This window comes from Rhinoraja longicauda, unplaced genomic scaffold (genome assembly GCF_053455715.1).
Source record: "Rhinoraja longicauda isolate Sanriku21f unplaced genomic scaffold, sRhiLon1.1 Scf000314, whole genome shotgun sequence".
NCBI lineage: Eukaryota > Metazoa > Chordata > Chondrichthyes > Rajiformes > Arhynchobatidae > Rhinoraja > Rhinoraja longicauda.
The window spans coordinates 8,228-34,487 of record NW_027601532.1 but is presented as its reverse complement, the minus strand read 5'-3'; the positions used below and the strand labels follow the sequence as shown (position 1 = coordinate 34,487).

Sequence of the window (26,260 nt, the reverse complement as noted above, 5' to 3'; positions counted from 1 at the left end):
TCCCTCATTTTTACTATGGATGTCCATCACTCTACACCTCCATTCACCACCAGGAAGGTCTTAACGCCCTCAGTTTCTTCCTCGACTGCAGAACCAGCAAATTTCCATCTATTAACACTCCACCACCTAGCAGAGCTGGTCCTTTCCCTTAACAACTTCTCCTTCGACTGCTTCCACTTCCTCCAAATCCAATGCGTAGCTATGGGCACTCACATGGGCCCCAGCTATGCCTGCCTCTTTGTAGGGTATGTCGAACAAGCACTGTTGCAGGTGTACCCTGGATCTATCCTGGAACTCTACCTCCGCTACATTGACAACTGCATCAGTGCTGCCTCCTGCACCCATGCAGAACTCATGGACTTCATCAACTTCACGATTAATTTCCATCCTGCACTCAAATTCACTTGGACCATCTCTGACATCTCCCTACCATTTCTAAATCTCACCGTCTCCATCACTGGAGACAGACTATTGACTGACATCTATTGCAAACCCACTGATTCCCAGAGCTATCTTCATCCCACCCTGCTTCCTGTAAAGACTCTATCCCCCTACTCCTGCTCCGTCTACGCGGCATCTGCGCCCAGGATGAGGTTTATAGATTTAAACTTTAAAATGTGAATAACTTAAAAAATATAACACCGATTTCAATTAAACTTCTTCCATTAGCACCAAAGGGACGACGGTGAGTAAAGTGGGCCAAAATGGTTGCGCTTTCGTGTACCGTTTTGGCTGTAGTTCAGGAACAAACAAACAAACAAACGCGAGTTTTAGTATACAGATATATACCAGCCATAGAACAATGAAATTCTTACTTGCTGCAGTTCGCAGGCCCATTAATGCAATAACACACAAATAAATATACACTATTCAATACATTAATAGTAGGCTGTTTTGCAGTCTAGAATTGTGCAAAACAGAGGTCTGTAGTGCAACCAAAGTAAGGTCCATAGTAGATCATAGTTGCTGAGTTAGGGTTATCGTTAGGGTGTATTGTTCAAGAGTCTGATGGTTGCTGGGAAGAAGCTGTTCATGAACCTGGAGGTCAAGGTTTTCAGGCTCCAGTACTTCTTCCTGTTGGTATTAGTGAGATTCTCACTCCTGCTGGATATTCATTTTTTCTTGGCCAGGTAGTTTTGCAGCTTACTTCCCTTTGCCATTGTCTTCTCAAAGGTTCACTGACCTTTACCTCATTCTGTGCTCCCCAGCTTGTATTCATGGGCACACTCTTGATCTTGTCTGACCACACTGTTCCTCTTGTCTCAATCGAAATTGCTGTAGGTATTGAATCCCAAATTCTGGCCAATATGTTGAATTAGTGAGATTGTAATCATGTTTTAAAGAGTAACATTAACAACTAGTTATGTGACGTATTAGAATGGTATGTTATGTTGAAGCACATTATAGCTCCAACTATATTTTAATTTTAATTTTCAGGTTCTTTTGAAGACTACAGCAGGAGACATTGATATAGAATTATGGTCAAAAGAGGCACCAAAAGCATGTAGAAACTTTATTCAACTCTGCATGGAAGGTATCTTTCAAAGATTGCAATATTTAATTAAATTATTTTGTTTTCCCTACCATTTGCTGTATTGAAACAAAAGTATATGATCACGTAAATGGTTCTAAAGAATATTTTTACGCTTAATCTCAATTTCTATATGCAAGTTGTATCATCAGCAATTATCAACTTATTGAAATAATTTCTTATAATGGTTTAAATGTATTTTTGTGGTTACTAAATTCAGAATGTTGTGACAGAAAAATTGCAAGAAGTGGTATTCTGTAAGCACTTGCATTCATTATTTTCACTATCAGATAGCTCGGAAAGTGCCATTGAAGAAGCTTTTGGATGGTACCTAATGCTGCCACTGTGCACTGGTGGTGGAGGGAGTGAACATCAGTGGCGGTGAATGGTGTGCAAATCATATGGGCTGCTATGTTGGGAAGTCAAGGGGTTCGCAGCAGTTGACGATGTGTTCTTGTATGCACCTCCGCACTGAGGTTCCTCATTAGAAACTAAATCTTACAGCTAGAAATAGGAGGGTGTGATAAAAAAGTTACTAATTGCACAAGAAATGCTCAGGCTAGGCTGTGTAGAGAAAAAAAAATTGAATTCCATATTATTGATCTTTCAGTAGAACTTTATTCTTAAAGCTCATTAACTGAAAATACTCTATTTTTGGTAAAATGGCAACCTCCCCCACCGAGCTCCTTCATTCCCCCCTTCCAGCCCATAAATAAAAAATCTGAGATATTAATGGTAGAGGATTAGATGATGATATTGGTGACTGTCAAGAATCTACGGTTAGACTGCAGCTGATGTAGTTTAGGCACATATCTGAGACGTTATTTGCCACGTAACAATTGAAGTCTAAATGTTGGTCTGCATCTTGCTGCATGCATTAGGCACAGAGCACCATTCATTGAGCAATAGTGAGAACAGTCAATGTTACATCTTTCAGTAATTATCTGTAATTCAGCAGTTAAAGATGATGGGGCTTAGGACAGTACTCAAAGGAATTTGTGAATAAGTGTTCGGAACCTGAGAAGATAAAACTTGTTTATTTTCCACAATTGTGCTTTTTATGAACCACTTACAGCGCTGGAGACCCGGGTTTGATCTTGACTATAGGTGCTTGTCTGTACGGAATTTATACATTCTCCCCGTGACCTGCATAGGTTTTCTCCAGGCAGCTAATGCCTATTCCAGGCAACATTTTGTTAAACCATCTGCACCCTCTCCAAAGCCTCCACATCCTTCCTGTAATGGGGCAAATAGAACTACCCACTGTACTCCATATGTGACCTAACCAAAGTTTTATAAAGCTACAACATGACTTCCTGATTGTTCCACTCAATTCCTCGACCAGTGAGGGCAAGCAAACCATGCACCTTTTTCATCACTCTATCTGTGTTGCATCTTTCAGGGAGCTGTGGACTTGGGTCCAAGCTCTCTGTATACAACAAAGCTGTTCAGAGTCTTGCCATTAGCTGTATACTTTCCCCTTGTCTTGGGGATGAGGTGAGAGTATTCAAGGTTGCTGTTTGGGAAAGGTTTTGAAAGAAATAGAAAGAGAGACTAGTTTAATGAGTTGGAGCTCAAACCGGGTTGCTTTGTTACCAAAAATGAAGTGCTGATTATCAAAGACAGGCGTTGAAAGATGATAGTGGTATACAAAACTGAAAATGGTTGTTGGGGGATTGTAATACAAAGGTATATTTGAAGCCAAATACAAAGATATAAAATTGTATGCATTGGAGAGTTAAGTTAAAGATCGGGTGTGTAGGGATGATTGGATATTGGGACAAGCTGCCTTTCATGAAAGATGAATATTTTAAGGGCAACAAGGAGACACCACAAAAATTGACTCGAGCGATGGAAGAATAATGTAAATGTTTTGATGATGGTGCAGCTGTGTTTACAGAGTTGGAAATAAAGGTGATGGGCAAAGTACAGTACCTCATATTCTGCGTGGGTAGCCTACCACCCAATGGTATGAATATTGAATACTCCAATTTTAGCGGGACAGGCAACATCTCTAGAGAAGGAATAATTTATTTATTTTATTTATTGTGTAGGAAGGAACTGCAGATACGGGTTTAAACTGAAGATAGACACAATGCTGGGGTAACAGCAGGACAGGCAGCATCTCTAGAGAGAAATGTTAAAGTTTGTTTCTTAAAACAGACAACAACACAAACGGTTAAAGGTGAACCAAGCAAAGCTTTAATTATCGTCAGACGGGATTGGGGGGATCAGTCCAAAGGGTGTATAACCATACTCGGCACTCCCTGTGCTTCCACTCAAAGATACAGCATTTTCGCAGCATTTTTATACAGAATTTGCAGCCAGGATGTTTAACACAACATTTCCTTCAAATTAATAACAAATTGTATCCTGCACAATATACTTGTCACTCTACTGTCATAAAATGTTTCACACAAAGTCATTAGTCAAAGGTAAGGATTCTTGTTATACCACAGACGGTCATGTTTGCACAATTCCACAAGTAGTCAGCAGTTAACCACATCCTAATCTCAGCGGAAACCTTGTTCTAATCATTCCCAGACGTCCTCCCCAGGCAAAAGGGATGTACTATCAGAGCCTGGTGTACAAGATTTAGGAGTTGCATCCTGCCAGGTGCAATATTGCAAACATTGGCTATTCACAGTTCAGGCTTTTTATTCATTCTACCATTTTATTATGGTCAAGCATCCCATCATGCACAGTTAATAGCCATTAACTCTTTCAGAAGGAATAGGTGACATTTCGGGTTGGGACCATTCTGACTAGTCAGGGGGGAAGTGAACGAGAAATATAGACAGTGATGTAGAGAGATATAGAACACATGAATGAAAGATGCAAAAAAGTAATGATAATAAAGGAAACAGGCCATTGTTAGCTGTTTGCTCTGTGAGAACGAGAAGCTGCTGCGACTTGGGTGGGGGAGGGATGGAGAGAGAGAGAAGGAAAATATGAGATGCTGTTCCTCCAATTTGCGTTTAGCCTCATCCTGACAATAGAGGAGGCCTAGGACAGAAAGGTCAGTGTGGGAAGGGGAATTAAAGTGTTTGGCAACCGGAAAGTGTTCCGCTATCCTTAAGAGCTCTATCCAGCTCTCTCTTGAAAGCATCCAACGAACTGGCCTCCACTGCCTTCTGAGGCAGAGAATTCCACACCTTCACCAAGTTCTTCCTCATCTCCGTTCTAAATGGCCTACCCCTTATTCTTAAACTGTGTCCCCTTGTTCTGGACTCCCCCAACATTGGGAACATGTTTCCTGCCTCTAATGTGTCCAATCCCCTAATTATCTTATATGTTTCAATAAGATCCCCCCTCATCCTTCTAAATTCCAGTGTATACAAGCCTAATTGCTCCAGCCTTTCAACATACTTATCATCAGCAAACTTGAAACCCTTACATTTCATTCTCTTCTCCAGGATAATGGGAGCAGTAAACAAGTGAGGGCCAAGAACCACTCGCTACATCCCTCCAATCTTTGTTTTCTATGTGACAGCCAGATTTCAATCTATGCTGACTGACAACAGTTCATCCAATACCTTGGGCACTTAATTTATGCACCAGCGTCTTATGTGGCATGTTGTCAAGTGGCTTTGGAAATCTAAATCTACAATTGTCTATAGGTTCCCTCTGTCAACTCTTCCTGTCACATCCTCAAAGAATTTGAACCAATTTTTCAAATATGATTCACTTTTCATAAACCACAAAGAAAGTTTTTATGGTATTTAGCTTTTCTATATTATTAGTTATTTCTTCTGATTACTGATTCTAGTATTTTGTCATCAAATGATTTAGAACTAACTGGGCCATAGTTCCATTATTTATTATCCCTCTCTTTCTGAACAAGGAAATCATATTGCCAATATTGGAAAAACTGGGAAACTATTTTCTAGTTTTCTGGTGTCCTCCCAGAAATTAGTGTGTTTTGACTAATTTCAACCAATGTGACCACTATTTCTATAGTCACTTTCTTTAAAACCCCTAGGCTTAGTCCATCAAATCCGAGCAATTTGTCCACTTTTGGCCCCATGTGTTTCATTAATACTCTGTTTCATATAATTGGGATTTCTAAAAGTTATTCCGTTAGTTAACCCATTTGCTATCTTGTGGATATTTGCATCAGGCAACTGAATCGTCCTACCACAACCAGAGAGCAGTCCTGAACTACTATCTACCTCATTGGCGACCCTTGGACTATCCTTGTTCGGACTTTGCTGGCTTTACCTTGCACTAAACGTAGTTCCCTTATCATATATCTATACACTGTAAATGGCTCGATTGTAATCATGTATTGTCTTTCTGCTGACTTGGAAGCATGCAACAAAAGCGTTTCGCTGTACTTCGGTGCACGTGACAATAAACTGAACTGAAACATTGTCTTCCACAATGCTAACTGATATTTTAAAAAGTTGATGTAACATTTCTGCCATTTCTTTTTGCTAATGCTAACTCATTAGCATTATTCTAAAGAGGTCTCACACTTGCCTTAGCTGCCTTATTTATTTATATATCAACAGAAACTTTGTTTATTTTGTAAATTTTCTTTCGGAAGCAATGTTCCTCCTTTTGACCTTTTTAGTCATTGGATTTTAAAATTTTCCATCCTCTAGCCTACCACTAACCCTTGCTACCAGTGTTCCATGAATCAAAACCCTTTTTTACCAAACCATGCATTGAACCATACAGTTACCTCCCTTAATCCTATTTGCTTTTTGCCATATTACACTTGGCGCAGGTAATATATTCTGATATTATCAACCTTCTGGTTCTGCTTTTCAATATTGTTCCGACCTCATCAAAATTCCTCAGCAGAGCCTTCTTCCTAGTCCTACCTATGTGGATCCTACCCATCCTAATCCAGCCAGATGTCCTTAACTCTAGCATTAGGCAAGTAATATAATCCTCTTGGCTCACACTCCGCTTTGCCTGCTCTTGCAATGTACAACTGAAACATAACGCACTTATTTTTGCATTCAATTCCCCTTACAATAAACATTAACATTCTGTTAGCTTTCCTAATTGTTATATCTACAAAACATAAGGAACTGCAGATGCTGGTTTACAACAAAACCCCACAAAGTGCTGGAGTAACTCAGTAAGTCAGACAGTATCTCTGGAGAACATGGATAGGTGATGTTTCGAGTCAGATTCTTCTTACAGAACATCATCTATCCATGTTCTCCAGAGACGCTGCCTGATTCACTGAGTTATTCCAGCATTTTGTGTCTTTTGCTGTAACTGCATGTTGGCCTTTAGAGAACCATTCATTTAGAATACTTATTCCTCTGCACCTCAGGAATTCCTCACCATTTAGATAATTTTTTAACATTTTTTTTCTGCCAAAATGGAAATAATTACTTTTCCCTAATACATGGTGTCCTTCAGTGAAGAAAAGTCACAAAATAACTATTGTTTTGGTTCTAAATTCACTTCATTTCACATATTCCAAATACCAGATTTGGATGCCAGTAAATTTTAATGAAAAGAAAGACATTCAAGTACTGGAATTATACTAACAGTTGCCAATCCCTATGGAAGTAATTATCTCCTAATTAACTTTGGCATATGCTTATCTGTTGCAATTAAATCTTGAAAAATGCTGCTATCATTACATAGGACGTGCATATGCGCATTATATTGTTCATTGCTCAATCCTCATCTCCATGTAATATAACCTCCATTTAACTGCACTACAGAAGACCCAAGTATGTGAATACATGCCACTTTTCCTGTAAACCTTAACAGCAGATTTGGGTCCTAATAGAATGTGTATATCTGCTTAGAGGAATTTACCTTTTCAATTCTCTTACTTATTATGGCACACTAAGAAATCATGTGGACCATTGTGTCCATGCCAACTCTCAACAGAGCAATCCCCTCTGTCCCTTTTGCCTACTCTTTATTTCCATGCAGCCCTGCAACTACTTCTGACATTCTATAATTTCCCGTTTAAAATTTTCATCCATTTAGCTGCACTGAGGGATCATTTACAGTAGCAAATTAACTTATCAGTACATCTTTGGGATATAGGAACAATCAAAGCATCTGGCAGAAACTCAAATGCCACAAGGAGAGCATGCAACAGAGCTGTGCTGCATCAGTGTACCTAATGAGTAATGTGTAGGAAAGAACTGCAGATGCTGATTTAAATCAAAGGTAGACACAGAATGCTCGGGTAACTCAGCGGAACAGGCAGCCTCTCTGAAGAGAAGGAATGGGTGACGTTTCGGGTTGAGACCCTTCTTCAGATGCTGCCTGTCCTGCTGAGTTACTCCAGCATTTTGTGTCTACCTAATAAGTAACATTGTTTTTAAAGCTTTGTGGCTGAATTAAGCTTAGCCTTAAACCAGTCAGTTAATGGAATATTTGAATAAGAGGTTTTTTAAAAGTATTTACTGAAGATTACTCATTTGTAACACTTTTATTTATTCCATTAGGTTATTATGATAACACAATATTTCACAGGGTTGTGCCCGGTTTTATTGTGCAAGGAGGGGATCCTACCAGAAATGGAACAGGTGGTGAGTCGATATTTGGGAAGCCATTTAAGGTGAATATTTTTTCCCGTTTTTGTCATTTTGTTTCTTTAAAATATTATGTAATCCCAAGGTGAATTTCATGATGCTGGCAATATTTTGCTACAGTTACAATATGTATATACTTAATGTCAAATTATAGAGGCATCACAAGAGTTCAATTGCTTTATTTATCTTCCTGCTTTTCAGTAGAGTCATTGAAAATTAAACAATAGTGGTAAGTGCTGTCCTTTTCCCTCACGCTCTGTCTATACATTGTCTGTGAAACTGCAGTACACTGGATCATTTACAAATCTTAGTTGGGTAAGGAGTGGGAATGGCTGAATTTTCTATATGTGTCCATGTTTTGTGCTTTACAAGTTTAACATTTTGCTAATTCAGTCATAACAGTTGAGGAACAGTCAATTGGAAAAACCATTCAAGCAATGCAGATGAAATCATTTTGAAAATTTGTGAATATGTTCTATTGGAAATCTGCTTTTTATGAAATTTTATCATGATACTATTCTGTTGCAGGATGAATTTCATTCTCGATTACGTTTTAACAGAAGAGGATTGGTTGCTATGGCAAATGCTGGACCTCATGATAATGGCAGTCAATTTTTCTTTACATTGGGTCCTGCAGATGAACTTAATAACAAGCATACCATCTTTGGAAAGGTTAGTTTATGGAGAAATTTTTGGACATTCATAACCAATGGGATAAGCATCTCCCTCAATATTTGTTTCAGCTTCTTTGGAAAAGTTTCTCCTTCACTCATATCTGCATTTTCTGTTTTGTCTGTTAGCTAGATATTATGCAGGGTTGTACAATTCCTGAAACCTTCAACCATTTGCAGGCCTTGAGTGTAATGGCATTTTTGGAAGAGCCATCATCCAACTCCCATTCTTTCAATATTATGTCCTTGCTTTATCCTGGATCATCACCAAACACGAGGGCACTTGCCACTGTAAATTTCCCCAGTGTGGGACGTATAAAGGAATATATTATTGGTTCTGATCTTCAAATAACATGATTCATTCTTTTCCCCATTCTCTCATAACATCTCTGCTCTTGATAATAGGTACAGAGGTAACATGTCCAAGGGTACTATTCTGCTAAAACTATTGGTGGTCCATTTCCTGCAGTCAAAATGTTAATTGTCAATAATGTCAAGAGACTGGTTTGTTTCACCAGGTAGTTATGTCAATGGTTTGTGTAAACAGCAACAATACATTTGAGTACAGCTGTCAATCTTCTGAAAAGTGATCTCCGTTGATACAGTTGTGGCTGGGAATATAATTGTCACATCTTGCTGAGATATAATCTTTGCCCCTCATTGTTAAAGGTTGTTTGCCATAGCAACAAGCAGACAAATGCCCTGAAGACTTAATTATATTATAGTGAAAATGTTTAAATGTTTGTGAGATACCTGTATTAAAATATAAATGAAGCAATAAGTGCACTGAAGGAAATATTGGTCAATTTACTGATTTACTTGGTGGGTGCGTCTCTTCATGATCTTGTTCTTGTGTATCTTTGTAATTCTTTTCAGCCATATAACCCTCGATGCTCTCCCAATTTTGGTATCCTGTTCTTCCCCATAGGCTTCTGACTCCCTATGGGTCTCTGGCTGCGGAGGTATCAGTCTCAAAAGTTCTCTCTCCAAACCTTACAGTGCCAGAGACCCGGGTTCGATCCTGACTACGGACACTGTTTGTAGTTTATACGTTCTCCCCGTGACCTGCGAGGGTTTTCTCCAGGTGCTCTGGTTTCAACTCACAGTCCAAAGACGTACAGGTTTGCAGGCTAATTGGCTTGGTAAAATTGTAAACTGTCCCTAGTGTCGTGTGGGGCTTACTAGTCGGCGAGTACTCGGTGGACCAAAGGGCCTGTTTTTACGCTGTATCACTAACCTAAACTAAACCATTTGGCTGATTGTAGCAATGCAATGCAGAATAAAGTTTAACAAGATATTCAGTTTTAAATGAAAATTATTATGGATTATTTTTTAAACAGGTGACTGGTGACACTATTTATAATATATTAAGATTAGCAGAAGTTGAAATTGATAAGGATGAACGGCCAATCATTCCTCACAAGATTAAATCAACAGAGGTGAGTTGACATAATTGAAATTGGCATTTTAATTTTTTTATATCTGGTTATTAGTTCAGCATGTTTTGATAATGGTCTTTTACAGATTCCTCTGTTGTATTAAGGTGGAGTAGCAGAGTTATAGAATTGTGCCACAATATTATTACTGTCAATCATCTGAAAATTAACCCTTAATATGAACTTTACCTGCAATTCTTAACATTTGCCACAGAATAGCTTTGTGATGGTGCTTTTCTTGTCATACGTAAGATAATTTTTGACAAATGTGTCATACTTGGAAACATGAGAAATCAATAATTTTGGTTTTGTCTTTCCCTCACCACCTGCTTCACTTTACTGATTTTAATAGTTGACATTGATATGGCACACGGGACATGTGTCATTACTTGGTTGTTTAGTGGCAGCACCATTGTTAGTCTCTCTAATCAAAGAGCCTTTCTACTCATTTCCACTGAACGTTCCTCATTCATTTACCCCTTGGCCTGCTTATCTCATTAGTTATACCATTAGCTTCCTCTACTGCTTTTATTGCCCTGTTGATTATAGAGTCACAGTCATACAGCGTGGAAACAGGCCTTTGGCCTAGCTTGCTCATGCCAACCAAGATGCCCCATCTACATTAGTCCCACCTGCCTGTGTTTGGCCAATATCTCTAAACCTCTCCTATCCACAGACCTATCCAAATGTCTTTCAAAATGTCTTGTTTGCAGAAGAGAGCAGGGTGTTAGTGAGCATTTTATTGTATTTTAATTAATATTTTTTCCTCGAGATGTCTGGCTTGTTAACTTGATAAAATAAAGTAAGCATTTATTTACATAAACCTTCCCATCTCTTGTCTTATTTTCAAATTGGTATATTAATTTATTATTTATTCCAGAAATGTGTGCAACATTGTCCATTATTAGCTACCCTATGCTTATGTACAGCATGGGTCAGGTGTCAGATGTCAAATGCGCTGCTGCCCATGGCAAGTTAGGAATGGCAGGTTCCTTTATCATAGGATATCAAACAACCAACTCAGTTTTAAAAATACTTTTATTGTCCTGTATCTATAATGGACATAATTCTTGTTGAAGTACTAAAACATTGCTCAGAAGCATTTAAGTAGAACTCTATGTACCCATCAAAACCTGCCAGGGATCTCGGAGATGCTGTAATTAGAGATCACATTCTAGAAGGGGCACAAGTCCAAAATGGATCATTAGAGAAGTCTCCTCCAGGAAAACAATTATAGCAAAGATCCTCCTAGTGCTGTAACAAATCTATTTTTCTTGGTTTTTTACTTTGCCATGCTAAGAATTCAATTACATGACTTGCAAGTTGCTAATCCAGTGTGTGCCACCCTTACATTGCGTAGGATTCAAGGAGAGATAGTTGAGCAGAGTGATCTAGGAGTGCAGGTACATAGTTCCTTGAAAGTGGCGTCACAGGTAGATTGGCTGGTCAAGAAGGCTTTCGGCACATTGGCCTTCATCAGTTAGAGGAGAGTAGCTGTTATATAAGATGTTGGTGAGGCCACATTTAGAGTATTGTGTTCAGTTTTGGTCACCATGTTGTAGGAAAGATGCTGTCCAGCTGGAATGGGTGCAGAGAAGATTTACGAGGATGGTGCCAGGACTCGAGGGCCTGAGCTATAGGGAGAGATGGAGCAGACTAGGGCTTTATTCCTTGGAGCGCAGGAGGATGAGGGGTGATCTTAGAGGTGTACAAAATCATGAGAGGAATTGATCGGGTAAATGCAATGTTTTTCCCAGAGTTGGGGAATCGAGGACCAGAGGACATGGGTTTAAGGTGAGGTGGGGGAGGGGAGAAGATTTAATAGGAATCCAAGGGGTGACTTTTCTATACAAAGGGCAGTGGGTGTATGGAACGAGCTGCCAGAGGAGGTAGTTGAGGCAAATACTATCACAAAATTTAAGAAACAATTAGACTTGTACATGGATAGGATATTTTAAGAGGGATATGGGCCAAACACAGGCTGGTGGGACTAGTGTAGATGGGCACGTTGGTCGGCGTGAGCAAGTGGGGCCAAAGGGCCTGTTTCCGCACTCAATGACTCTGACCTTCTAATTAACCTTCAACCTACATGATGTAGGAGGAAGCTGGAGGAAACACATGATCACAGGTAGAACATACAATCACCACATGGATAGTACTATGGTGCTATGAGCAGGGGGACTAATGGGGGTTGTGGTGTCAAGGACAATGCAGGGTTCAGCAGTGATCACAATAACATTTGCAATAGAGTGAACTCGCATGGTTTATACTATTTTCAGTGGTAACAAAGTCCAGGACCACATGGTGGTACTGTCTTTCGCTGTCAGAGCGCACGTGAGCCATGATGTTGGTGATCTCTAGCTTAGGCTTGGTCATCAAAGGAGGAGGCGTGACAATCTCCGACTTCTTCCTGCAGTTTTCCCCTGCCTCGAGAAGATTGGTTGACAGTACAGGTATCCTCCTGGCAGCTCAGCTTTGGGCTTGGAATTTATCCTGGCAATGCCTCTGTGGTCTTTGCCTCTGTGGGTGTGTGTGTGCACATTCCCTTGTCTGGGGTAGGAGGAGGTTCTCGCATCTCTGACGTGTCCCGGCCACTCAGACCTAGCTTCAGGTAGAGACGCAGGCTGTCTAGGGCTTTTTCCAGGCAGTTCAGTCTTGACCACACAATAACGCTGGTGGTCTCGGGGCTGTCCCAAGACCAACTTCATCTTGCTGAGCTCTCTTTCTCGCTCGCCTTTTCTTCTTCTTTCCACCTTCAGAAACAGTATTGATTCTTCATTTGGATTTCTTCTTCCAACTTGCAATTAGCCATCGTGGTCTTGCCCTCATTCTCAACCAGTATGGCGTCTGTGACGACGCTGGGTTCGACAGCAACCACACCGACACTTGCAGTAGGGTGAACTCGCATGGTTTAAGAGTATCTTCCTTACGAAAGTCTAGGACCACATGGGGGCGCTGTCCCCCACCATAAGAGCACATGTGCAATGACATTGATGATCTCAGCAGTGTAATCCTGGTTTTTGAAGGAGGATGCTTGACGATCTGGGGCATCTTCCTGCACTTTGCCCCTGCCTCAGGAGATGAGGCTGACAATACAGTTTTCTTCCTGGCAGCTCAGCTTTGGGCTTGGAGGTGTGCGTGCAAATGTGCGTGTCAGCCTGTTAAAGGGATCACAGCAACACCCAAAGAGAGAGGGTCCTGTCCCACATTGGCTACAGACACTTAGGCTCCAAGAAGTATTGAGCAACAAAGGGACAAGTCCAAGGAACCCTGTGGGTGCTGAAAGGCATGTGGGATCCTTGCCCCGATTAGCCAGGCACAGAATGTAAGAATAGGGAGAATATTGTACGGCCTTAAATGACATTGTTTTTAGATTTTGTGTGCAGTTTTGGTCACAACACTATAGGAAAGGCATGATTGTACTGGAGAGGCTGCAGGAAGATTCACCAGGATGTTGACAGGATAGAGGGTTTCAGTTATAAGGAAAACTGGATAAGCTGTTTTGTTTTCTGGAGCAAAGGTGGAAGGGGGGACCTGATTGTAGTGTGCATAACTATTATGGGCACTGATCTGTAGAAAATAAGAAACTTCTCCCTATAGCAAAGTGTCTAAAACTGCAGTGTTCATGCATTTCTAATTTAGCGCAGTACTTTCTGCTGTACTTTCAAGTCCTGTTATAAAGTCTTCGCAGAACATTAAGCTGCTTAAAAGCTGTTTGAGATGTTGCCTTTAGCATAAGGAATTAACTTGGTGCCTCAACTCTTTTCAGCAAACTTAAAAGACACTGCTTTGAAAAAAGAGCAACAGTCTTATTCCTGTTTCCATGAGCAATATTTATTCTTCACTGAGCATCACTAGATCCAATTGGGATGGATTGTTTTGATAATTAACTTTCACGTCTATGAGGAAGAGTCCATTAGCTGAGGTTCATTCTGGACCTGCTGGCCCTGGATGTAAGGAATATGCTGAAAGTCCAATAGTGTAGCACCTGAACTTCTGTTGCACTGCAAAGTCCAGCAATCTTTGTTCAATGTATTCAGTGGGTTGGATTCGCCCTTCGACTTTATCTTTGGCATGGCCTCATTTTTTTGGAATAGGGGGTTACAACATCAAAACAAAAGTTTTTAAAAAATGTGATTTTCATTACAATGATCTTACTTTACAAGATAAATATCTTTTCGTATGTTTTAATATTTTGATTTTTGTTTCATAAGAAATATTAAAAACCTATGGGAGAGGCTTTAATGATATTAACAATCTGAAGAACTTCAGACTACTGTGTGGATGGAGCCTTTAGTATCCATTGTCGGCATCTTAATCGCTACTTGTGGCTCACTCCACCTTGTGGAATAATCACAGCAGGCAGATAGGATGCTTGGAAGGTATGCAGTCGCAAAAGCCAAATGTAACTTTGGGCATTTCATGAGTAGCGAACATTGGTTGCAGGTTAGGTTGAGTCCATTCAGCCAGTTATTATTATTATTAGGTTGTTCATGGAATATTGAGTGGTCCAATTTCAGTGACTACAAATACTTTGTTAGGTTTGATATGCTTTTAGAGTGTCCTAATGTCGTGAAATGAGCTAACCACATAAAAGCCTACCTTTTCCTTTTCTCCATCGTTTTAGGGATTGACTTCAGCCCCAATAATTATGTTAAATGTACATAAAAGTAAAAATTCACTGTTACCAAATAATTGCTCTTAAGTGAATATTGTCAACATACTTTTCCAGGTGCTACACAACTGCTTTGATGACATTGTTCCAAGAATATTGAAAAAACACAAGAAGGAGAAGCGTGATGAAGAATTGAAAAAACCTCATTCGAGAGGCACAAAGTAAAACCAATATCTTATCAATATATGAAGTTGGATGACAGTTTAAGAATAATGGGTAGGCCATTTAGAACAGAGATGAGGAAAAACTTTTTTAGTCAGAGAGTTGTGAATCTGTGGAATTCTCTGCCTCAGAGGGCAGTGGAGGCCAATTCTCTGAATACATTCAAGAGAGAGCTAGATAGAGCTCTTAAGGATAGCGGAGTCAGGGGGTATGGGGAGAAGGCAGGAACGGGGTACTGATTGAGAATGATCAGCCATGATCACATTGAATGGCGGTGCTGGCTAGAAGGGCCGAATGGCCTACTCCTGCACCTATTGTCTATTGTCTATTGACTTCAAATTTTCCAGTGAATGGCGGATCAGATTCAAATATCCTATACATGTTTAGGACATCTTTCTTTTGTCATATATATATATATATAATTTTTTTTGGATGAAATGTTACAAAACCATTACTGTAAATACTCTCCCTCACTGTCAATGTTAATCATAACTAAATAGTTGTATTTTTGAGCAATAATTACATTTAAAAACGCGATCTTAGATGAAATGTTTCAATTCTACTTTATTTCCATATAAGATATAAAGAAGTGAGTATACATATATTTCTGAATTAAATTACAACCAACATTGCTTTTTTAGTTAGTCCATTGGTATCGTTGTATAGAACATGTTGTCTTCAACTTGCAGAAAACTGAAGTTTGTGGCTCTATTGAAGTTGAGTAGCAAAACAATTGAAGAAAATGCCAGAGATCCTGAAAACAAAGCAAAACTAATCAAAGATGTGATAGTGCTTTGTTTCTGAATGAAAACAACAACAAAATAATATTGATTTCTTGAATCAGAAGCTACTTCGCCATGTTTCCCTGGAAATGTTAATTTTTCTTTAAATGTAGCAGCATTTCTACAGTTTGACACCTGGGCTGGGTCTTTATAGTAATGGTTTTTGTAACATTTCATCCAAAACAGATAAATAATCAAGCTAAGTTATAAGTTGAAAAATGCTGAATTTGTCTTGGCTTTCTAATTCTAAGACTGAATCAATAAGAAGCTAGCACAATATTCAACAATTATAAATATTTTTGTTAACTATGAAGAAGCTGTTGTTTTCATTATTGCAGCAGTCATAGGCATGCCAACAAACCCAGTTACACTGATTTTTGGTCTTGGTACGTCTGTTAAGTCTAGAGATTTGTTGTGATCTCCAGAATTTGTTTTGGGGTATTTCAGAGTTTTATCAGTCAAAATTGGAGTCAAAACAACTTATCAAAATCAAGTGTCATTTCAATAGTACATCAAAAAATCATAAGGACTAGCTACAGTTCCAGCTTTATCTTATCCTGCCTTGTTGTTGTAAATATTTCATCAATATGGTTTTGACCAAACTATTTTTGCTTTATTGCATTCATTTGAAATGTCACTTTTTCGTTTACATTTCTTCAATTTCAGAGGATGTCTGGATGGCATTCAACTTAAAGTATGTTTTTAGTTATGTTACTGAATCTTCACTAGTTTCACTTGGAAACTTAAAATTAGAGAAAGCTAATCTCTGTTGGCAGAGCAAATAAATGCTGAAATTTTAAAAGCAACAATTGAGGAAAAACTGATGTTTATATGTAGGTATCTTGTACATAAGGCAAGAAGGTAATTAAATTATATTGTATATAAGAATATTCTATTGTATACAAGAACAGACCAGTTAGCCTGACATCGGTGGTGGGGAAGATGCTGGAGTCAATGGATAGGAGTAAAAGGATTGGTCCAAGTCAGCATGGATTTATGAAGGGGAAATCCTGCTTGACTCATCTTCTGGAATTTTTTGAGGATGTGATCAAATGGATGAAGGAGAGCCAGTGGATGTAATGTATCTGGATTTTCATAAAGCCTTTGATAAGGTCCCACACGGAGATTAGTGGGCAAAATTAGAGCACATGGTATTGGAGGTAGGGTATTGACATGGATAGAGAATTGGTTGGCAGACAGGAAACAAAGAGTAGGAATAAACGGGTCCCTGTCAGAATGGCAGGCAGTGGGGAGTGGAGTGCTCGGGGCTGGGGGCGCAACTAATTACAATATTTATTAATGATTTAGATGATGGAATTAAAAGTAACACTAGCAAATTTGCAGATGACACAAAGCTAGGTGGCAGTGTGAACTGCGAAGAGGATGTTAGGAGGTTGCAGGATGACGTGGACAGGTTGTCTGTGTGGGCAGATGCAGCATAATGTAGATAAATGTGAGGTTATCCACTTTGGCGGCAGGAACAAGGAGGCAGATTATTATCTCAATGGTGTCAGATTAGGAAAAAGGGAAGTGCAACGAGACCTGGGTGTCCTTGTACACCAGTCACTAAAAGTAAACCTGCAGGTACAGCAGGCAGTGAAGTAAGCTAATGGCATGTTGGCCTTCATAACAAGAGGATTTGAGTATAGGAGTAAAGAGGTTCTTCTGCAGGTGTATAGGGCCCTGGTGAGACTACATTTGAAGTATGGTGTGCAGTTTTGGTCTCTTAATTTGAGGAAGGACATCCTTGCTATTGCGGCAGTGCAGTTTAGGTTCACAAGGTTAATCCCCGGGATGGCGGGACTGTCATATGAGGAAAGATTGGAAAGACTAGGCTTGTATTTGCTAGAATTTAGATGAGAGGGGATCTTATAGAAATGTATAAAATTATAAAAGGACTGTACAAGCTAGATGCAGGAAAAATGTTCCCAATATTGGGGGAGTCCAGAACCAGGGGCCACAGTCTAAGAATAAAGGGGAGGCTATTTAAAGCTGAGGTGAGAAAAAACCTTTTCAGCCAGCGAGTTGTGAATTTGTGAAATTCTCTGCCACAGAAGGCAGCGTGGGGCCAATTCGCTGGATGAATTTAAAAGAGTTAGATAGAGCTTTAGGGGCTTGTGGAATCAAGGGATATGGGGAGAAGGCAGGCATGGGTTACTGGTTGTGGATGATCAGCCATGATTACAATGAATGGGGGTGCTGTCTCGAAGGGCCAAATGCCTGCCTCCTGCACCTATTTTCTATGTAACATTTCCAGATTTGATGTCTTTAGATAGAGATTTCAAAATAATCCATTCCCAGCTGTTATCAGGCAACTGAACCATCCAACCAACAACTAGAGAGCGGTCCCAAGCTACTATCTACCTCATTGGAGACCCTCAGAGTATCTTTAATTGGACTTTACTGGACTTTATCTTACACTAAACATTATTCCCTTTACCATGTATCTGTACACTGGATAGCTTGATCATAATCATGTATAGTCATTCCGCTGACTGGTTAGCATGTAACAAAAAAAACTCACTGTGCTGTAGTACATGTGGCAATAAACTAAACTACTGGTAAATGATGTAGTTAAACCAACTAGAGCTCAGAAAATCAAGCATGTTGTGCAACATTAGTTTGGTCTATATGATGTGCTGTCACTGGAAAGTATTTCACAGCTTACCATACTTGCAACTTTTCTTGTGTTTTTTCTATGCTTCTAAATCACTAACTATTAAGGCACCAGGAATTGCAGCAGAGGGGGCTGTGTTGAAGCAGGCCCTTGTAATGCATGCTGAGGTATGCATCAACTTAAGTTTAAGTTAGCCTTTCTGAGCAAGTCCCAGCTTATGGTCCATTGCTGGGGTGCATTTCAGTTAGGCCCATGTTAAGTTTAATCTTGTTCCATGCATAGGCATTCCCTCAAATCTCTGACATTGAGCATTCTTGTCAATCACAATCTCCTACTTTCAACAATCATCTAATGCGATCTTTAACGAAAAAGAAACAAAAACAGGACAATGTTCTCTTTGCAACCTCTCTTCACTGATGCAGACCCATGATTTATCTACTCTCTATATGCTGTACACCTAGAGAAAAGACCTTTTAGTGTGATAATAATTAAAGCAGATTCTATTGCGTTGGTAATTCACAATCATGCACATTTAATGCATGTTTCCAGGTGCCTGTCAATTTCCACACTGATATCCTTTAGCAGGAGTAAGTAATGTTACAAAATATGCAAGCTCCCAAAATGTATTGGTTGGTTTTTATATTCCAGAAATTTCAGCTTGCTTTCCTTTGGAGAAGAAGCAGAGGAGGAAGAGGAGGAAGTAAACAGAGTTAGCCAGGTAGTAATTTACTTTTGCATGTTTTGGTATTATAAGTATGTTGGCTATATCATAGGCAATGCACTTGTATAGTTTGCTAGCATTTCACTTTGTCTATTGTCAAACCTATTTCTTTTTAGACTAATTTCTCTTAATGAAGCTAATTTATTTACTCTCTGTTAAAGACTTAATTTGTTTTCTGACTACCCTTACAATTTTTCATTTCAATGACTGTGGGAGCTTGTTACTACTTCCTTCCTCCATCTATCTGATGGTGTTAAAAAGATAAAACAAAACTGCAGTTTCTGGACCATGCTGGGTTAGCTTTGAAGATGCCCTTTTCCTGTTACTGTTTGTTGTGATTAACAAGCATTTCCCAATCCATCTCTCAGACAATAGCAACGCCATTGATCTCACTCCTTCTCTCTAATCTATTGCAGATATTTCATTTGTTCTCTATATTCTTTGCTTTTTATAAAGCAAGGTCCTGCAGGAAGGGGTGAGATTAGCATAGGCAGGATAACTGTAGGTTCCTGTGGGTTTACATTAGATACTGGTTGCCAACCTGTGGCCTGAGATTGAGATAAAATTGTTGAGAAAGTCCAGTCTTGATTCCTTACGGTGTGAAAATCAGGATGTAAAATTGTGGAAATTCTTAAGATCTGTGGATAAAGAGGTGCGAGAGAACCCAAGTAGGATTAGAAACACAAGTCAAGGTAGAATTTGGGCTGAAGGGATTTCATTGGTTCGGTGGATTCATGAAATAAATCAACGAAGTGTCATTATGGAAATGTCTTTTGTTACACTCCAGAGATGGAAAGGATATACAAATGTAAATATTAATTGGAACAGATGACACTCTGTTTGATTTAACGTAAAAAGTAGATCAGTGGACATTAAGTTTCCACCAGAGAGAATAAACCAACTAAGTACTCAAGCTTATACTCAGCGACCGTTTTGCCAAACACTTGCATTCGGTCCACCAAGGCCTACTGGATCTTTAGTTGCTAACCAATTTAACTCCCCTTCCCATTCCCATACTGACCTTTTTGTTCTGGGCCTCCTCCATTGCCAGAAGAGGCCGCACGCAAACTGGAGGAATAGCACCTCATATTCTACTTGGGTAACTTACAACCTAATTGTAAGAAGATTGAGTTCTCTAATTTTAGGTAACTAATCTACAAGCCCCCATCCTCTCCAGGCTCCCCACCTTTTACCCTTTAGCTCCCTTCCCTGGGTGCACACCCATTTCTCCTCTCCCTCTCCCATTCCACATATTCTTTCCTCTGGATTCACAATTTGCACTTCATCTGACATAGTGCGGAATAGTTATTTTGCAAATGAACTCCTTACTTTAATTGCATGTGCAACTATATTTCAATGCAGGTTTTGTTGCCAGTTTAATTTCTGAAGAAATTCAAGTGTAGGGTGCGATTTGTTGCTCTTTGCACCATAATATATCTTTGTTTGCTTTAGTTTATTTTTGGAATAGAGCACAGGAACAGGCCCTTCAGCCTACCAAGTCTGCGCCAACCAGCAATCGGATACACTAACACTATCCTACATACAAGGGACAATTTTTACCAAACTCAATTAACCTACAAACCTGTACTCCTTTAGAGTGTGGGAGGAAACCAGAGCACTCGGAGAAAACCCACACAGTCACAGGGAGAACGTACAAACTCTGTACAGACAGCACCCTGTCAGGATCGAACCCGGGTCTCTGGTGCTGTAAGGCAGCAACTCTACCGCTGCGTCCCTGTACACTTTGTCTTACATATTTTTTTCTAATTGCCCACAACTCTTTTTACATTTTAAAAGTAAAACAATAAATTGTCACTGCTGTTCACTTGTGTTTCATAGAGTATGAAAGGAAAAAGCAAAAGCAGTCATGATTTATTGAAGGATGATCCACGGCTAAGCTCTGTACCAGTTGTTGAAAGGTGAGTCCTGTGTTTTACTTTTTTTAGTTCTAAGTCTCAGTTAATAACCTGTTTATTGTAACCAGAATAATGTTGGATTCGACCTGTGAACAGTTGAGATAGCTGCTCTTAGCTAGGAAAACAGAATGAAAATTACGGTGCCCCACCACTCAGAAGAGGAAATTTCATGAGGATTTGAGGGAGGATATGATTGCTTTGAGCTGTGGTGCTTCCTTGTTGAATAGTATGACAAATCTCACACTTTAGGTTTCAGTAAAAATAGTGGCCATTTTGATCATGTTTTAGATGTCATTGGTCTATACTCTTAGAGGTAAATATATATCTTTTTTTGACTGTTGCATAGACTTATCAATGTGGACTTTTTGAATAGTTTTATTTTAATGCTGATGTTGTGTACATGGATTTACTTTTGTCTACGTGGAATTTAGCAAGGTATTTGACAGTCCCTCATGGTAGGCTGATCGAGAAGATAAATATGCATGATATCCACGGTGACTTGGTCATTTGCATTCTGAACTGGCATATTTATAGAAGATGGAGGGTAGTGGCGAAGGGTATTACTCCGGATGGAACTTTGTGGTGTTCCGCAGGGATCTAGGCGTGCGTGCGCACGTGTGATTGTGTGTGTGTGTGAGTGATCGTGTGTGATTGTCAGGAAGATGGTCAAAGGATATAGCGAGATATAGATCAGTTACAGATACGGGCGGAGACATGGCAGACGGAGTTTAATCTGAGCAAATATGAGTGAGTTGTTGCACTTGGGAGGAAAGGGGAAAATATACAGTTAATGACAACCCATTGCACATTGATTACAGAGATATTTTAAGGTCCACGTCCAAAATTTCCCTGTAAGTGGCATAATGAATAGAGTTGTAAAGGAGATGTATGGTATGCTTGTCATCATTGGTTGAGCATTGAGTACGAGTCAGGAAGTCATGTTGCAACTTTATGAACTTTGGTTAGGTGACATTTGAAATATTCTGTGCAGTTCTAAACCTCAACCTGGTTCTGGTTGTCTCATTACAAGAAGGATGTGGAGGCTGTCATAGAGTCATAGAGTGATACAATGTGGAAACAGGCCCTTCGGCCCAACTTGCCCACACCGGCCAACATGTTCCAGCTACACTAATCCCAGCTGTCTGTGTTTGGTCCATATCCCTCCAAACCTGTCCTATCCATGTACCTTTCTAACTGTTTCTTAAATGTTGGGATAGTCCCTGTCTCAACTACCTCCTCTGGCAGCTTGTTCCGTACACCACCCACCTTTGTGTGAAAAAGTTCCCCCTCAGGTTCCTATTAAATATTTTCCCCATCACCTGAAACCTATGCCCTCTGGTCCTCGATTCACCTACTCTGGGCAAGAGACTCTGTGCATCTACTGTCTCTCATGATTCTGACTCAGTCCATGGGATATCATGATAAAGATGTGAACTGATAGCATAAACTATCGGTATCAAGTCATAGAATAGAATTAAACTTCAGGCACCATTGACATTTAGTTTAGTCAACCAATATGTGCCTAATCCTAGATTCATGATTTATATTTAGGACTTTTTCCGCATAGGAATGCCGCATCTTAATTATATCCAGTGCATATTTATTCTTTGGGGATTGAAATTTGAACAACTACATGACTTTATGTGTCTTAAAATTTCCTTATTGTATTCTCTCCAGTGAACTGGCAATAATGAAGACACAAGTTACATCCGACAAGGTATGTTATTCAGCATTATTTAAAGAGAAAATATTATGGAATCTTAGAATAGGAGGAGGCAAGTTACTAGGTTAATTCCCGGAATGGTGGGACTATCATATGTTGAAAGACTGGAACGACTAGACTTGTATACACTGGAATTTAGAAGGATGAGAGGAGATCTTATCGAAATGTATGATTATTAAGGGGTTGGACACGTTACAGGCAGGAAACATGTTCCCAATGTTGGGGGAGTCCAGAACAAGGGGCCACAGTTTAAGAATAAGGGGTAGGCCATTTAGAACTGAGATGAGGAAAAACCTTTTCAGTCAGAGTTGTGAATCTGTGGAATTCTCTGCCTCAGAAGGCAGTGGAGGCCAATTCTCTGAATGCATTCAAGATAGCTGGATAGAGCTCTTAAGGATAGCGGAGTCAGGGGGTATGGGGAGAAGGCAGGAACGGGGTACTGATTGAGAATGATCAGCCATGATCACATTGAATGGCGGTGCTGGCTCGAAGGGCCGAATGGCCTCCTCCTGCACCTATTGTCTATTGTCTAAGTTAGCCAATTAGGTCCACTCCAGCTTTTTTACAAGCCACAAATCCATTATGATTTGAAAAAGGAAAGGTAAATAAATGCTAGTGGTAGCCCAAGGGGATTAGTTGAGTTTTTATTTTTCAGTGACTTGGCACAATCTTTATTATTTACATGTACTCTAAACAATCCCAAATTTCATAATATTACACATTGAAAATACTTTCCTATACATTTTCAAAGCATATAGAGAAAAAAAACTTCCTCTGGTGCATGGATCAATAACCGGAAAATATAAATTTAAGATGGAAGCTGTTTCCATGAATAATTTCAAAGGAAAGTTGACATGGTACTTGTGGATAAGGATCTAGCAGGGATTGGACAGAAGTGGTTAATGTAAGTCGAAGCACAACAATGCTTTTGAAGAGTCACCAGAGACGAGGATGGAAAAACCTCATTTTGTTTTGCGTTTTTGTGATTCTGATCAACAGGTTCAAAAAACACATTTAAAGAAGCTCAAACCCTCAGATCCAAGTTTCCAGTAATGGCTTTTCTCAATTCAATGAAATTCATCAATACTGTTATTTATAAATAAATATAGCTAGCATAATAGCTTTGCCATTGATTTCAAATACCATTGAAAATTCAAGTTGAAACTTCACCATTACGGATGGAGAATTTAAATCAACATTCAAAAAATTGACAATATTGCAAAAACTCAAATGTCAGAATCTTTTTTTAAACATGAAGACAACTTTTTAAAAATAATGGCATTGTTTAACTTAAAAATAACTGAAATACATTTTCCAGATCAGTAGTGCTCATTGAAAAGTGTGTAAGCACTATAAATAAGAAAATTGATGAGGTAGAACAAAAGACATTATTAAAGCTTCAGAATAGATACTGTGTGCAAAGTTAAAGTACAAGGGATCAGAAACATATTGGCAATTAGATCTAAAAGTGGCTTTGTGATACGAGGCATAGTGGTGGATGAGCTTCCCACATCACCTTAAACCTATGTCCACCGGTTGTTGATTCCCTAATGCTGGATAAAAGACTCTGCATTCATCCAATCTTTTACCCTCATAATTTTATATATGGCTGATCAACCCTCAGCCTCCTCTGCTCCAAGGAATAAATTCCTAGCCAACCCAACCTCTCCCAATATCTCAGGCACTCAAGTCCTGGCAACATCCTCGTTATTCTTCCTGCACCCTTTCCAGCTTAATGATATTCTTCTTACCACAGGGTGATCAAAATTGTACACAATACTCCAAATGCAGCCTCACCAACATACAACTGTAACATAACATCCCAATTTCTATGCTCAAGACCCTGACTGATGAAGGCCAATGTACCAAAAACATTTTTGACCAACCTACCTACCGATGATGCCACTTTCAGGGAACTATGTATCTGTATTCCTAGATCCCTCTGCTCCACAGCATTCCCCAGGGCCCTACCATTCACTATAAAGGTCCCAAAATACCACCTCAGCCCACTTGCCCAGTTGATCAAGATTTAGTTATAATCTTTGATAACCATCTTTGATGTCTACAGTACCACCTATTTTAGTTTCATCTGCCAGCTTACTAATTATGCCTTCTACATTCTCATTCAAATCATTGTTAAACACCATAAATGGCAATGGCCCAGCACTGATCTCAGGGGCATACCACTTGTCACAGGCCTCCAGCCTGACAAACATTCGTCCATCACCACTCTCGGCTTCTTTCCACGGCCATTTCGGTTTAATGCTGTTCATATTGTACATATTTTAATCTATTAAGGACTGCATGGTGGCGTAGCGGACGAGTTGCTGCCTTATAGCGCTTGCAGAGCTGGAGACCCGGGTTCGATCCGGACTACGGGTGCTGTCTATAGGGAGTTTGTATGTTCTCCCTGTGACTGTGGGTTTTCTCCAAAATCTTCAGTTTCCTCCCACACTCCAAAGACGTACAGGTTTGTAGGTTAATTGGTTTGGTATAAGTGTAAATTCCCCCTAGTGTGCTTAGGATGGTGTTGGTGAGCAGGGATCACTGGTCAGTGTGGACTCGGTGGGCTGAAGGGCCTGTTTCCGCGCTGTATCTCTAAACTAAATGAAACTATTGTCCTTGTAACAAATTCATCCAAGAATCCAAGAAATTCTTGATCTTCACTGGGGCAAACAAAGGCGAGCACCTTCTTCGGTAAAGTGTTTGCAATAATGTGCCACTCACTGGAATAATCAAACAAATATATATATTTTGTCAGAAGTATTATACCTTTTAGTATATTGATCAAATCTGCAGGAAAGAAGGACTGGCTTTCACATTTCAACCCTAAATTTTAGAGGATGTGTAAAATTGGCTTGAAAGCAGGTTGTTTGAATCAAGCAGGAGCTTGAAAGTGACTTATAGGCATTTGTTGCATTTAAAGTCTGGGTTAGAAGTCATTTTTCCAGAAGTTTTGTATTAAGATGGTTACTCTCCCAGGAGGAAGATACGGATTCTGACACTGAAGAATGTGAACAAATAAAAGGACAGATGACTAAGAAGTTGAAGAAAGATCAAAATGAGGATGTTAAACCACAGCTTGAAGATAATATTGATGATGAAGAAAAAAAGAAACTCAGCCGCAGGTCGGTGCAGCATTTTTAACCATTTTCTATTCTAGCAATTTTCTAGTAAGATCTCGGTCTGTCCACAAATTTGCTGAAGAAATGCGTAGTTATTTTTCCTCATTCCCCTCAAGCTATATATATTCAATTGTTTATCAACTTAAAATGTAAATATAAAATGTTATCAATTTAAATGTTCCACTTCAGGTTGCATTTGTGAAAGGAAAATACTTTAGTTAAAATTGCCCTTGATGTGATATTTTATGAAGTTAACAGAAACTGGATATTTGTCATTTGTTTTTGATGATAAATGGATGAGCCCAATATGAATGTGTTTCTGATTATGCTGGATAAATCAAGAAACCTCAAAGGATGACAAAACCTTGGGGACCATCACT

General features: G+C 39.5%; 1 protein-coding gene across 1 annotated transcript in view; it reads left to right on the top strand.

Moving 5' to 3' along the window:
* The window catches only part of LOC144590780 (spliceosome-associated protein CWC27 homolog), a 31,394-nt gene extending 5,492 nt beyond the window's left edge, over positions 1-25,902 (top strand). The window contains exons 2-10 of the mRNA XM_078395201.1: positions 1,438-1,534; positions 7,966-8,078; positions 8,581-8,724; positions 10,064-10,162; positions 14,892-14,995; positions 19,044-19,113; positions 20,956-21,035; positions 22,710-22,749; positions 25,738-25,902. Of these exons, the coding sequence (XP_078251327.1) occupies positions 1,438-1,534; positions 7,966-8,078; positions 8,581-8,724; positions 10,064-10,162; positions 14,892-14,995; positions 19,044-19,113; positions 20,956-21,035; positions 22,710-22,749; positions 25,738-25,902 (912 nt within the window). The remainder of the gene's footprint in view (positions 1-1,437; positions 1,535-7,965; positions 8,079-8,580; positions 8,725-10,063; positions 10,163-14,891; positions 14,996-19,043; positions 19,114-20,955; positions 21,036-22,709; positions 22,750-25,737) is intronic.
* The last annotated feature ends 358 nt before the right edge of the window (positions 25,903-26,260 follow it).